Consider the following 15000-nt stretch of genomic DNA (forward strand, 5'->3'; position numbering starts at 1 on the left):
GAACAGCGGTCCCCAGGATGGCCACCAACGAGCCGTCACAAGCTCCTGGAGTTCCAAGATCCGGGATTTCCTCTGTGCAGACTCAAAACAATCCGGCAGATGTGTTAAAGCTGTCAGTATAAACCTGTTCTTCCACAGTGGTCCCGCATTTCAAAGAAGGACTTTGGCTGCAAAAATCTCAATCCCTCTACTCCCGAAAAAACTGTAAACATCCCAGATAGGTTTGTGATGTCATGGGTGAGAACAAAGTTATTCATACCGATCCACTGACACTTGTTTTGGTAAGTACCAATTAAAAACCCTCTTCTGTGGTAGGCGATCAGGGACTTGTATATTTTTACATTTTGGAGACGGTAGTACTGTTACAATTGCGTAGGGCTCGGCTGAGGGGTGCATATTAAATAGTGGATCGTAACTGGTGGTTCTTCATTCTCATGGCATTATGACTAAAGAGTGCAAGCAGAAGTTAATAAATTCACAATGACTGTGGGGTATATGAAGAGAAATGTGGCATCAACGACTGGCAGTAATCTGTGATTTACTGTCAACTAAACACAAGCAACATTAATTGATTCAAGGTCACATTTACTTAACATAGCCTACCATGTCTGTGAAAAATACATTTTGTGTTCATGTTGCAAAAAAATTGTGCTTGTGATTAAACGTCAAGTCCACATGAAACACAGGGGCCTACCATGTCCACGACCAGCGAAGCTATTAGCACTTAAATTGTGTTGTATGCATTACAAGCAAAGGAATGAATTGCACCCAAAGCGCAAAAGTACATCTGTTTTCATTTCCAGAATGCAAGAGGATTAAATGAAAGACCCCAAAACGCACCCAGGGTGGCGACACAGCAGGTAGGAGACATGCAAACCTGTAAACACGGGGCACAGTGCTGCAGTCATGGGAGCCGTTCACTTAGAACCACTGAATAAGGGAGGATACAAGGTGAAAGAATAAAAGAGAATGTGATCCTTATTCAGCTATGCAAGTAATGCAATCCTGCTATTAATCACCAGTAATCCAACTGTAAAGGAATTTTTTTACAGTTTCCATTTTTCTGTAAAGGAACTGCAGAACATTTGAGGTGTTCCATTACTGCCCAACCCTGTCCATATACATACTCAGTTAGGCTGCTCCTTTCCCCTATATATGGAGTCGATATGTTTTGAAGGGTTCTATTGGATGTTCTGATTCAGTTTGAAAGAAAACTACTAAACAGTTTAATCATTTATATTTCTTCAATTAAAATGTGAAACCTGGTAGCACTTATTATTTACAAAAAACAAAACAAAAAAAAAAACCGTCAGCACATCACAGAAATGATTGATCCACTTGGTCGACTTTCAAAAAGACAAGACTTTTGGTGCAAGACTGAACTGTAGATAGTCGAGGACCAGATGTTCGACGTGCATCAGGCAGAAACCCACATGCAAATATCGTCTGGAGACTAAACTCTTATGGGTAGCATTGGCGGGGGAGAAGATAAGGTTGAGGGTTTTTGTTTGTTGTTTTTGGCTTTGCTCCGTGTGATGCCTGGCAACGGGCATCTGCTAGTCAACTGTCTGCCTTGCTTAAACACAGCCCCTATGGTTGCTCCTGTAGGAAGGCATGTATGGTGCCCCCTCGGTCAGTCTCTCCTCTTCCTCGCTGAAATATGCTAAGAGAGTACTGCACGTTTTGTCCATGGAATGTATGTGTGTGTGTGTGTGTGTGTGTGTGTGTGTGTGTGTGCGCGCGCGCGTGCATGTAGTACTACAAAATAAAATTAATGGCTTGAGGTAACGCTAAGTGAAGAGATTGCAAAGCTGATCTGTTTGTAATCTTTGCCCATGGCTCATATATGAAGTAAGGATGGGGGTATGTCCCCACCACTCTTTGGGCGAAAATGCGAAGAACCTATTTGTGTCATAGGTGTTATATACGATGGGGATGGGGGTATGTCCGCACCATTTTCTGAAATGCCTGATTCTGTCCACACAAAGTGGATACTGGAAATCTTTTGTATAATGAATTGCTGCAGATACCTGGTCAAACGGGCTGTGAAACAGCACTAGGACCATGTGGAAAAGCGTATTTGGTCAGCCCACGCCTCTAATATTACGTGACCAATTACACGTGAGCTCCGTCATAACTTTTCCATCACAATAAATAAATGTTTCGTGCGCAATTTAAAAAGAAATCAAAATAAACACGAAGCAATTGTACTACAAACATATTTTAACAAATCCCGCTGACAAGTCTCGTTTTGGTCAACACTGATATGCTTGACAAACGTCCTTTCAGTCCCAGTACGCATTTCTGTTCAGTGAGCGCGCGTGTGCGCGAGGACTTGGTTTCTTAATGGGAACGCGCATGTGAGGGGCAGCTGAGCGGACTACTCGATCTCATCTCCAGCACTTTTCAAAGTCAAGTTCTTCCCACGGTTTGCGTTGCGAGTTTAAGTCATTAACGTTAGTTAAATGACACAACAGTGTCATTGGTGACGCTCACTTTTGTCTCCTGAATACATTTTAGGAAAGTGCATATTTCTGATACGACATGGTATTCTAGGGTATATGGTATACTACAGTATACTACGGATGCTCTGATTGATTGGCCGCTGATCATTATGGACAATATTCATTATAAATTGGTCGATCGGAGCTCGCTGATCATAAAGCCGATCAGATGACGCAAAATACGTGCGTCATTACTCTGTGTGGAAGAAAAGAAGCGTGCTAAAATGGCTCCGGTGCTCTGGCAGTTGTACGAGGTGTTGGGGGGGGAAAAGACAATAGATGAAGCATTAAATGCAGTCTGTGCCGTAGAAATCCCCCCATGGTGGAACACAACAGTGACATTTTCATACCACCAACCTCAGGATATATGTGAGAATTCGTCGTGCCAATGGATACTGCGAATGTGAGAAGCAAGCCAAGACGAAGTCAATAAAGTGAGTTCAGCAAGTCGGCTGTCCGTCGCTCAGCTGCCAGTCGGGGACCCAGTAGCGGCGACAGTAAGGAGTCTTGAAGACAGCCGCGTGCTTTCTGGCAGGGTAAATAAAAGCCGCTTCCCCGCACGCGCAGAAGCAGCGCGAGCCCACCCCGACAGTGTAAAGAGCGTGCAGCTTTTCAGCACATTGGCGAAATGTTTTTGAGGAGAAGAGGAACAGGCTGTCTTCCAAGATGCTTGTATTTCTAAAGGAAAATACGCTGTCGATGCTTAAGAAATGGGCTATGGTACAGAACGGTAGCCATGGCAGGTTTTTAAAACAGGTAAAGGTTGGGTTGAGGACTGCTGTATGAAGTATTTGGATATGTCTTTTCAGGGAGGCTTAAATATTTGTTAAACAGCTCTTTAGCTGGTACCAAACTACACAAACTAATAATAATGAGTATAGAGGAATATGTTGCACATGTTGCCTTCAATCAATTACATTATACATTATTGTCAAATAATGATCTATTATCAGCTCTTAATTATAAGTGATGAGAGATCCGTGCAAACTGTTTCTGACTCCAATGCTTGGCCCCAAACCCCAGTCAGAGCTCCCTAGTAAATACTGTGTTCTTTCAGTGGTTCTTTAACAGTTCCCAACAGACTTCTCATATTAGACATTCTAGTTACTTAGTTAGCTGGTGTGTCCAAGCACAAATGGCAAACAATGTCATCAGTATTAGAGTAGCCTACTGCTATATGAAGTGATTTATGAATATTGTTAGAGTAGAACAGACATCAGTCTGTCAAACCCAATCAGTCTTCCCACACCAGTAACGTTGTTGTGTAACAGTAAGATGAAATGTCACTGCAGTGAGCTACAGGTTTAGTCTGCACGGTACTTCTGCATACGCTCAGAGCAGCTAAAATGGCCTCTTTTAATCCTCATCATATGAGGACCTTTAATCTCAGTCTACTGAGATTACGCTGGACAGAACGAGTAACATCAGCGGAGTTGTGCGAATTTCAACAGGTGAACTTACGCAGCCGAAGACGGACCTCCGTCCGAAACCAGAAACCTCTCTGGAAACTTTGTGCACTATCTGTGCATTTTATTACCTCTACTTCTTTAACTATAGCACCAAGATACACTTCAGTTACTCCCTGGAATGTTCTTTATATATCTATACACTTGTATGTTGGGGGTTACGTCAATGCCAGCGTTGCTGTGCTTCAGGTCCACCTTCTCAATGTCCCCATGGCAACGCAGGGTTGATGCATCCGTCACACGCGACTGGAGAACTTTGATGGATAGCCATTCCCCTGAGTGACAGCCAGAGGTCGACACGGATGGGAGGCGCCTTGGGAGAGGCCTCACGGATTAGCGAGGCAGCCCACTGAAGCGGCACGTTCTGGGGGAGCAGGACCCAGATGGATCACAGGCCGCGCTCCAGGAGAGAATGGGACCAAGAGAAAGGGGCCTGAGATGATGAATTCATCTCCCTAGAGAGTCAGAGGCTTGCGTATGATCTCACCTAGAGATCTGCTGCAGTCACAAAAGTGCCTCTCTGCCAACTCGCATAAAGTACAATACGCTGTCAGGTCAGGGAGCGAGAGGCACATATCATTAGATCTGGGGCCGAAAACACAATGTCGAGAAGGCACACCAAACGCCAATATAGAATTCAAAATGGCCGCAGAGCCTCCTTTATTGCACGGCACCATCCTTTATCTGGGCTCCAGTTATCTTACAGGATGGAACTATGCCCAGACCGCCTTAGTGGTCACAATCTGATTTTATTTCCATCACTTCTGCTCTGGTATCGTTTCAGTGAAATAGGTGTGCAAGAAACAATCAGTTAACCTCAGGGGTCATGAAATTAAATGCGCAGATGTTGTTTTTCCATGCGCGTGATCTTGAGTGTGCCATTACACCTTAATACAGGGCTTTTTTCTCCACTTTACTGCTAAGCACACAAGCAAACGTTAATTCCTCCTTTACAATATTGCCTTTTTTAAATAATCTCTTTGGCAAATCTAGTTGAAGTAACAGATGAAGAACAGAGATGCCATCTAATTAGGCAGCCCGGAGATTGTTGACTGGAGAGTAACAGGCTCCGAGGAAACGAGGCTCTGAGGAAACGAGTTGTTAAACTACAGAAAGAAACCCAGACGTCAGATTAAAGAGACTCTTAAACACAAAAGGGATTTCACATGTCCACCCACGTTAGACTAAAAATGAACACAACAGTCAAAATGGAAGATAAGGTAGAATGCATCACCAGCAATACATGATACAATGTGACACTGCATGACACCGTGTGACACCGCATGACACTATGTGAAACTATGTGACACTCATGTTGACATTACAGCAGTCTTTCTGATGCTGTGCATTTGACCTTCACAGGTCAAATATCTTTAACTGTTTGCCAGAATAAATGAAGACCTTTGATCAGGCCTAGCTGGAAACAGAGAACACTTGTATCTGTTCCTCAGTGTACACGGCCCTCAGGTGAAGTGATTTAAAACAGCACAAGAAATGTGGGATTGTCCTCCCACCTAGACTCTGGACACCTCCCGAGACTCACCGAGACTCCCTGGTCACCTCCCGAGACTCTCTGCGAGCACTTGCACCATGTCCTTGACTTCTAAATGTGAAATTCATCTTCGGCCTCCATCATGCAGACGGCCGCTTAGGCGTCCGTAAAATTACGATTTAATACTTGCTGAATAATTAAAGCTTCAGATCTGTGGTAGTGCCAGATGCCTCTTCAAGGGCCAGCACCACAGAGTCGGAGCCGTGGACCCTCGAGCTGTGGACGTCACAGCATGGTGGATCCCCGTCTTTGCGAATTCATTCAAAAGTACATTAGAGCAGATACCCGTTGTTGTTCTATGTAGACCACCAAAAACTGCATGAAAGTAGCACAAGTCAGATCCAGAGGGAGCTGTGACGAGAGGGTCTGAAATCCAGCTCCTGGATCCAGTAAAGGGGGGACTGATTCACAGCCTGGACCTCCGCTGGGCTTTCCTCGGCCGCCTGCTGTTCAGAGCTGTCATCAGCGGTCCTCAGATGAGCAGATGAGAGATTTGGACATGCCAGGGTATTTATATGCGCCAGACTTTCAGCAGGGATTTGTGTCGGGGAGGGTGGGGTGAAGAAACGCGAGAGAGAAACACCTGCCGGCCAGATGAGGTGTGTGGTAAATCAGACGAGCTGGCCAGAGATACCAGAGAGAGATAGAGGGTTCACTACTGCCATCCATACGTGTTTTACAGCAAAAAGAGTAGTCAGCTGTCTAGCAACCGTATTTCAGGCTGTTGCCAAAAGTGGGTCAGGAAACTATGACAGGACTGTGAATACGTAGGAGGCAAAACTCCTTGTAATCCTTAATTCTAAGACAAATAAGAGGCAATAAAAACACACTTTTTTTTTCTTTCTTTTTTTTCTTTTTTTTTTGAGTTGTGCATCTGCCAATAAGCATTCATCGCACCGGGTGCAAAGTCTTGGTCTACTGCTCCTAAACCAAACAGATTTAAAGTCGTGTTTAAATGTAGAATTAAATTGACCTTTTCTTAAGCAACATTTAGAAAGCATTTAAGATCCTGTTCACGATGGCGCTGAAGAAAAAGTACATGAAAAACACAGCGCAGTGCAAAGGTTAAGCGGTATGCGCAAGTATATGGAGATGGAATGAGCCTACAGCCCAGAGAGGCTCTGCCAACCCTGCTGCTGATGTAGGTGACACGTGTCTTTGTTTAGATGAGAAATCGCAAAGCAGTGCACCACTGAACCGGGCGAGTCTCCTGAGAATCTGGAGGAGTTTCCTTGGTGATATATCAGCTCATAACTTATTCATCAAAGGCCTCATTGGTCTCCCAGGACCCTCCTTGCTAATGAGGCTTGTGTGCTGAGAAGAATGTTGAGGAAAACCCTCAGTTTCAGCGGCCTTCAAACAAACTCCGCTCGTCGTGCTGACTGGGTACTGTGTTGGCAGTTCTGCCCATTTTCTTTAGCTGCCAGTGAGGGTTTGGGGGTGGGTGGGTGGGGGGGTGCCCAGTAAGGAACAAACCATTTCAGCATAGGCTTCAACGGCAGGTCATGGTGAGGGAGTTTCACGAAGCCGCCTTTGCAGGTCAATTTGCAAAACATCAGTGCCACACAATTGTCTTACAGTTTGAAAAGCTTCTGAGAAGGAAAAGAACAGTTCTACCTGCTTTCAGCAGAAACATACTCATCACAAAGCACCTTGCAGAGGTTTAAAAAAAAAACGCAACTGGATAACTGCAACTTCAGAAAGCAACAATCACAACCACAGCTACAACAAAAAGGCATGTATGCAAAGAACTTTACACAAAGAAGCTTCCGGTATGATGGTAATGGTATAAACAGAAAATATGGACACTTACTACAAAGATCCGAAACATGAGGGCAAGTACATGTTTGTAGCCACGGACAGTATGGTGCTTCTAGGTAAAGGAATATAGAGAACTCAAAGCAGTAGGACCTAGGAGAGCTCTTTGGAGTGTTAAATAACTACAGCACAGCTCTTACACAGGGCCTAAATGGTGTATAGTGGAATACTGAACCACTCTTGGAAAAACACAAGCTCTACTTTGTTGTGGGATGAAGGAAGGAGAAATTTATCCACATTTAGAGTCCCAGAGCTTCTCAAATAGCTGGACAAAATAGTCTTAATATTCCTTAATGCAGATTTTGCAGAAGGTTTTGAAATAAATCATGACCAGACTGCAGTGTCCTTAGTCCAGACTCATATTGGGCCGAGTTCACCTTTGGAATGAACAGCTGCAACTTCAAACCAGTCAGTTATGGATAAAGTCAGGACAAACTCAAATAGATGTAGAACTGGAACAGTATTTCATGTGGAGGGTTGAATTTTCTTCACTGGTCACAGGAAGAATGGCCTCCAATGCCTTCTTTATGAACCAAGCGATGTTCTTATCCTACTCCTTTGACCCTTCTGTGATGGGACGGCACCCAGGATCCAGGAACAAAGCTGCTGCTTTGGTTGTGAAGGTCCGTTCAAAATAAGTAGAAGACAAGATTGTGGTTATTTCCTCATGTCTGTGCTCATACATGTTCTGAAGATGCCCAGGACCTTGTGACCAAACCAGTCACACAGACGTGCCGAGATGTCTGGAGATAAAAGTTCAAAGTTCAAAGTAAAGCTTTACTACGTCACTTACTGACCTGCAGTCTCTCCAGGAAAACGGCATGAGGTCAGGAATGTCTTTTGTGGCCTGCCATTTGAGGTTTGCCAAAATGAGATGCTCAGTGCTTCTTATTACAGTTAAAACAACCGGTCTGCAGTCAGAACTGTAATGTTCGATTTCACACATACTGCAGCGATTGTTGAGATCTTGAAGCAAGTAAGAATGGTGCACAGATTCGGAATTATGTCTGGAAACACTGGACAGTTGTTCTGCAACTGTGCTGCTTTAGTGTGGAGGGGGAGATAAGATCTGGATCAGTGGCTTTTTGGACATTTGGATTCTTGACTTGGTTGTAGGGGCAGCCTAAATACCCCCTACAGTCTTTATACTCCCATTGGTGTTTCCGAACACTCACTGTCAAAACAACACCGTCCTAAAGGCTTAAAAACAAAAACGAATATTGGGCAGCATGTTCATCGCTGAAGTTCAAAACAGACTGAGAGGTGGGGCGGGACAAGAGACAAAATAAAAGCAATTTTGAGTTCGGTAAGGGTAGCTCAGTGGTTACAATACCCGACTAGTAATTGCAAGGTTGCCAGTTCAATCCCTGCCACCGCCACTGTTGGGCTCCTGAGTAAGGCCTTTAACCCTCAATTGCTCAAGTTGTACTCAGTCATATTTGTAAGTCACTTTGGGTAAAAGCGTCAGCTAAATGCCATAAATGTAAACATACAACTAATATTACATAAACAAGCAGGTGTCATTTGAAGATTGAACAAAGGTGAGCACTGAAAACCCCTGTTCTGCACTCATGGTTAATGCTACTCTGTAACACACTGGTAAATATTGAAAGCTGACAGCATTATGCACATTTCTGACCTCATGAGAATGTCATGGCGCTGTCATAAGTACTCACAGAGATCTTAATAAGCTAAAACATAAAGCAAACTTTCATAAGAGCTGGAAAAATATAGTCACATCTCTGTCATTACAGTGCCATGGCTGACAGAATGAAAGCCTTCACTATACAGTGCTGTTATAATGTAAGTTGTTCATGTCCATCATACCACAAAGCATAAGAGTAACAGTAGAGCATTATTAAAGGTGTAAAACTGCACTTTTACAACTAGCCTTGGTAATCTATGTCACCTCATTAGCATTACATCACTGACACGCACACACATGATAAGCTATAAACCCACTCGTCGTGTAGACAACTGTCATTCCAACAACAGGAAGGTAAAATAACTTTAGGCCGACGTTGTCTGTCACTTGGCATAGGTATTTTTTATCCTCAAAAACGACCTTTAAGTTGGCCCACACCGGTTGAAAACGGCCTTTTCTAAATGACTGTCAGTTGTCATGAGCTTATGTAGGTGTCATGTCCCGTCACAAACAGCCCTCTGAAGTAAAGTGTTCCTCATTTTTCCTCTTAATCAATAACTTAAATATTCCCACATACTGGAGGTCTTCCAACATCTTTGCCCTCAGTACCTTCCCTGGAAAGGTGACGGCATGGAAGTATGGAGGGGCATCCGTGAGAAGATCCACGGCTTCCTAAAATGACCATAAAACTGATTTCACGGGATTGCTGGGCTGGAACCGGCCAAGCAGGTACTGGGTTCCTACTCGTTTGAAGGGCTCAACTCGTGATGTGCTGCAAGGCTCTGCAGACTGAGGAGTCTTTAACAGAAAATCATTTCTCCACCTCATCCAAGAAACCTCCTTCACTCGGTCACTCCTCCTTTCTTTAAAGTACAGGCCACTCAGTTATCATGTGTACCTCCCAGTTCTCCTGCATGAACACAGTCAGCTGAGCTCATTACTTTTACATGGCATTTATCTGATGCTTCTGTCCAAAGCAACTTACAATTATGACATAACTTGATCAACTGAGAGTTAAGGGTCTTGCTCAGGGGCCCAATAGTGGCAACTTGGCAGTGGATTACAAGTCAAGTACCTTAACCACTGAGCTACCACTGCCCCTGAGAAGTGAACCAGGGTTTGTCACAGGTATACTTCACAATAACGTCACGGTTTGCATACAAATGCCCACTTCTTCTGCGAAAAAATTGGATAAAAGTTTACGGTGTCCATGTAGTCATGGATACAGCTGGCGGCAAGTTATTGCAGATAAAGCGATCGGGTTCTCGGAGGAGTACCCGACAGGGAGTAATACGTACCCTTAATAGCCCTATAGTAGCACTCGCTGGTGGGAATTTAATTTGCTGTTTGTGTTTAGGAAGGTCACGTCTCCAGTTACAGGGGTTGAAATAACCCGAAATGATGATGCGTAAGTGCGAGCTGACCTTTTTCCGCCACTCTGGGAATCCTATCCGTGGTCCTCCACTGTGCTTCCCGTGTGTTTGCTCAGGGGGCCAGGGGTCATGTGGATACACCGGAAAGGATTGGGGAGGTCACGGCATGCCAGTGGCTCGCAATAATCCGTGATTATGAACGACCGGATCCAACCAGGGGGATTGGGGGATAAAACGAAGTGCCACATCTTCGCACCCCCTCTGATAAACACAGGAGCACCTTTGACCTTGCTGTCCTAGGTAGGTTTAGCGACGCAGCCAGATGTGTGCGGCACAAAGCCTTGGGGACACAGTCCCAGATCCATCAAGCCAAAAGCACAGGCAAAGGATATCGTCCTTTTTGGCTCCCGACACCCGTGGATGTTCTCGGATTGTTGCCATGAATGCACTAAACAGATGACAGCAGATTAAAATCCCACCTGGGAGCAGATTAAAATCACGCCACCCCGTAGAGAACCAAGTCTGTGATTGTCGAGCCCCCCTTGGTCTTGCTCCATGTTGTTGCATTTGCAGAGAGCGAGCTCATATAAACAGTGCAGGTTTGAGATCTATGGATGTCATTAACATTTTAGGGTGCAAGGCAGATGTCACTGTGAGGCGAACATTCAGAATCCTCTCAGTGTGTAAGTGGTGCGGAGGTGCTCTCGGCCAATGCGAGATGAACAAATAGCTGGGCATCGGAGCACTCGTACGGCTGTGTGGCTGCACCCACGTCAGCACCGGCAGGATTCTTTTGTAGTCAATGCATTTTGCTAATTGGCACCTTTATACCTCTCCCTGAAGCTGTGATTTGGTAACTTCAAAGTTCAGCAACCCTTTTAATGTAGTGTAGTAACAAAAAAAGAGAAAGAAAAACTACCTGTCAAACTCCTGTATATCCCTCAAGTTAAAAACAAAAGTGTCTGGTAATAGCATGGGGGATACACTTTTCAAATGGGAATTTCTAGCCAAGTATTGCCTAGAATAGTAGTCTCAGCCATGGATAGTGGAGTTCTGCCCAAGATAGTGGGACACTGTCCTGGATAATGGAACATTGCCTTGCATAGTGGGACACTGTCCTGGATAATGGAACATTGCCTTGCATAGTGGAACACTGCCCTGGATAATAAAACACCATTCTGGATACTGGTACACCGCCCTGGATAGTAGAACGCTGCCCTGGATAGTGGAACATGGCCCTGGATATTGGAAAACTACCGTGGATAGTAGAACGCTGCCCTGGACAGTGGGACACGGCCCTGGACTGTGGGACACGGCCCTGGACTGTGGGACACGGCCCTGGACTGTGGGACACGGCCCTGGACTGTGGGACACGGCCCTGGACTGTGGGACACGGCCCTGGATAGTAGAACAAATGTATTAGCTGCACTGTGTGTTTGATTATTTCTTCTCATTTCTTCTCATGGACTTCTCAAATAAAACTCACCCAAGCAATTTTCCGCCTGGTCAGGTTTAATGTGTTCCTCTGTTTATCTGCTGTCAGGCAAATGTTGATTTATATACATTTGATTTGCAAATGTTGCTTATTGCATTCACTGATGGACAGGTTTTTATTTTGCACTTACATAAGGCCGGCTTGGTATGTGCGAGACAATTTAAGGTAAAAGATTCCACGTCGATTCAACCATCGCAATTAATCATAAAAGACAGCGGAAGCAGAAATAACGTCAGGCCGAGTACAGAGGACAATACGAGTGAAATAAGAGGTGTGAGGGAGTGTTGGGTGAGACAGCAGGAGAGAGATTTAGGGAGCGATGGGGAGACATCTCAGAATCTCATTCCAACCACTGCTTATTACAGAGACTTAACCCGAAGACGGTACCAGACACCCAGACTCAAGCAATGATCTCCTCATTTTCTCCTGACAATCCCACACTTTTAGCAGTAAACCCGTCGTTCACTTCTGCATTAGCTCCTGCCTTCCAGTGAATGCATGCAGACAGAACACACACACACACACTCCGTGCATGCCTCACTGTCCCTGTAATGGGTCTCTCTCAACCGCGATTAGGCTCCAATCACACGAAGACAGTTGCTTCACAGACATTGCGTGCTCTCGTTGTACAGGAAGTACAGGGAGCTTTAATCCATGTCATTTCCTCAAGGAATAGCGCCAAGAGCACATGTAGCAGGACGGCGGGATGGGCTTCAGCATGGAGAAAGGGCACCTAATAATGGGACTGAGATGGTACAGCTCATGACCAATTAATACCACAAATACGGCACGATGTAAAGCCCTAACGGAAGGAAGGTGATGGGGAGAGAGGACATAAGGGCATCTAGACACGCGCCTGCGCACGTACATGCACACACACACGCACAAACGCACACACACACACACACACTCACGCACACACACACACTCGCACACTCACACACACTCACACACACACACTCACACTCACACACACTCACACTCACACACACTCACACATACACACTCACACACACTCACACACTCACACACTCACACATAGGCATGTGCATACACACACCAAAAAACCCAGATAACCTGACATGGTTGGAGATTTAAAGTTCTCTCCTGAGACGATTCAGCTTGTGATTGATTGAGGGGTGTGTGTGTGTGTGTGTGTGTGTGTGTGTGTGAGAGAGAACGAGAACAATATGACTTTTCAAACAAGTGAAAGAGCGTGAATACAGATGTGCTTATGTACTTATATATTCCCCATATATATGCAGGCATATTTGCAACTGGCTTTTGTGTTTGTTTTTGTGTGTGTGTGTGTGTGTGTGCGCGTGTGTGTGAGGTGGGGGTAGGTAATCATAAAGCCCTGTACCCCAGCATTGCTTGCCATTCCTGTGCTAGTCTGGGTGAGAAGCAAAGATGTGATTGATATTGGTTTTTATGCAAATGTAGCATTTGGAAATGTAGAACACGATACAATTTGCATAGTCATTCAGTCAGTGGTGCTTATAAGTGCACAAATCCAGCCTGCTCCCCTTATAACAGCTGCTGAGGCGCAGCAAACAGGGTGGCGAGGTTTAAAATGGGATATGACTGTGTGTGTGTGTGTGTGTGCGCGCACACATGAAATGTGTATTCATGAATGAATGCTCACACATATACATGTCCGAAGAGGGTGGTACTGGGCATGCATGCGTGTGTGTGTGTGTGTGTATGTGTACAAATCTGTAAAAACTTGAATTTTTTTTTAAATGTATGAACACCCTTGCACGTACACATATTGCAGGGCATTACAAAGAGTGTGTGTGTGTGTGTGTGTGCACCCGTGTTCCCATGTATGTCATACTAAACACCAGAGGAAGCGTGTGCTGCGTCTCACCTCCGACACGTTGACGCGGCCCTCCTGGAAGGAGCACTCGTTGGCGTTGTGGGTGCACATGTGTCGGTATTTGCACCAGTGGCAGGGGAAGGAGCCATTCACACAGGAGAGACATCTGTGGAGAAAGTCAGAGACAGACAGGGTGTCCTCACTATACAAATGTCAAGAGCTGACGAGGAGACCTTCGGGAGTTCCAGTCTCCTCCTCTCTCCCAGCGCCTCCCACGTTAGGGGAGATGTGGAGGAGAGGACAGGAGGAGATCAAAGACGTGTCCGACAAAGAGACAAGACCAGCGCGCTGCTAAATAAGAGATGAAAGCAAGTCAAGACGATAATGAGATGCAAGAGAAACTACGAAAGAAGACAAGAAAGGCACGCACACACACACACAACCTCATACACACTCACAACCGCGCACACACTCACAACCGCGCACACACTCACACCCTCACAACCGCACACACACACCCTCACAACCGCACACACCCTCACACACACACCCTCACAACCGCACACACACACACACTCACAACCGCGCACGCACACTCACACACACCCACACGCGCACCCACCCACCCACACACCCACACGCGCATCCACCCACCCGCACGCACTCGCGTGCACACACACACGCGCGCGCACCCACTCGTGAGCACCCAGACTCAACACACGCACCCACCCACTCAACACACGCACACACAACACACGCACTCAACACACGCACACACACACTCAACACACGCACCCACCCACACACGCACACCCACCCACTCACGCACACCCACCCACTCACACACACACACCCACTCACACACACACACCCACTCACACCCACTCACACACGAAGCTGGTGCATTCAATGTGTTTGTTTGCATGCACCAATATCGATACTCCGAATCATCTGCATGCGTCACGCGCGGAAACGGTCGGCTTGACCCATGCACGCGCAGCGAGACATTCCGGGTTGCGATGCCAAAGGCTCCGGCAGGTCCCAAGCCCGTTTCCGTGATGTCGCGCTCACACCACCCGCAGAAAACAGGACAGCAGTACACAAGCACACCGGGCCACCGCGCCCAGAGGCATGGCATAATTCCCATGGCCAGACACACTCATTAGGACTGAATACACCAGAGAGTTGGTTCAATCAGAGTATTTAAGGCACACATTAGAATGCAATTAGTGCTTAAAAAGAGACGAACCTTCCATACCGGCCCCCTAGCTGCGTGGATGCACATGTCTGTATTGTGTTAATGCAAATAAGTGACAAAATGTTATGAC

General features: G+C 45.8%; 1 protein-coding gene across 13 annotated transcripts in view; it reads right to left on the reverse strand.

The window, feature by feature from the left end:
* The window catches only part of plxna1a (plexin A1a), a 154385-nt gene that overhangs the window by 57969 nt on the left and 81416 nt on the right, over positions 1-15000 (reverse strand). For all 13 annotated transcript variants that reach the window (XM_081704502.1, XM_081704497.1, XM_081704500.1 and 10 more), the window contains one exon: positions 13724-13838. In XM_081704502.1, coding sequence (XP_081560628.1) covers positions 13724-13838 — 115 coding nt within the window. The remainder of the gene's footprint in view (positions 1-13723; positions 13839-15000) is intronic.

This window comes from Electrophorus electricus, chromosome 21, assembly GCF_041902795.1.
Source record: "Electrophorus electricus isolate QZ-2024a chromosome 21, ASM4190279v1, whole genome shotgun sequence".
Lineage (NCBI taxonomy): Eukaryota > Metazoa > Chordata > Actinopteri > Gymnotiformes > Gymnotidae > Electrophorus > Electrophorus electricus.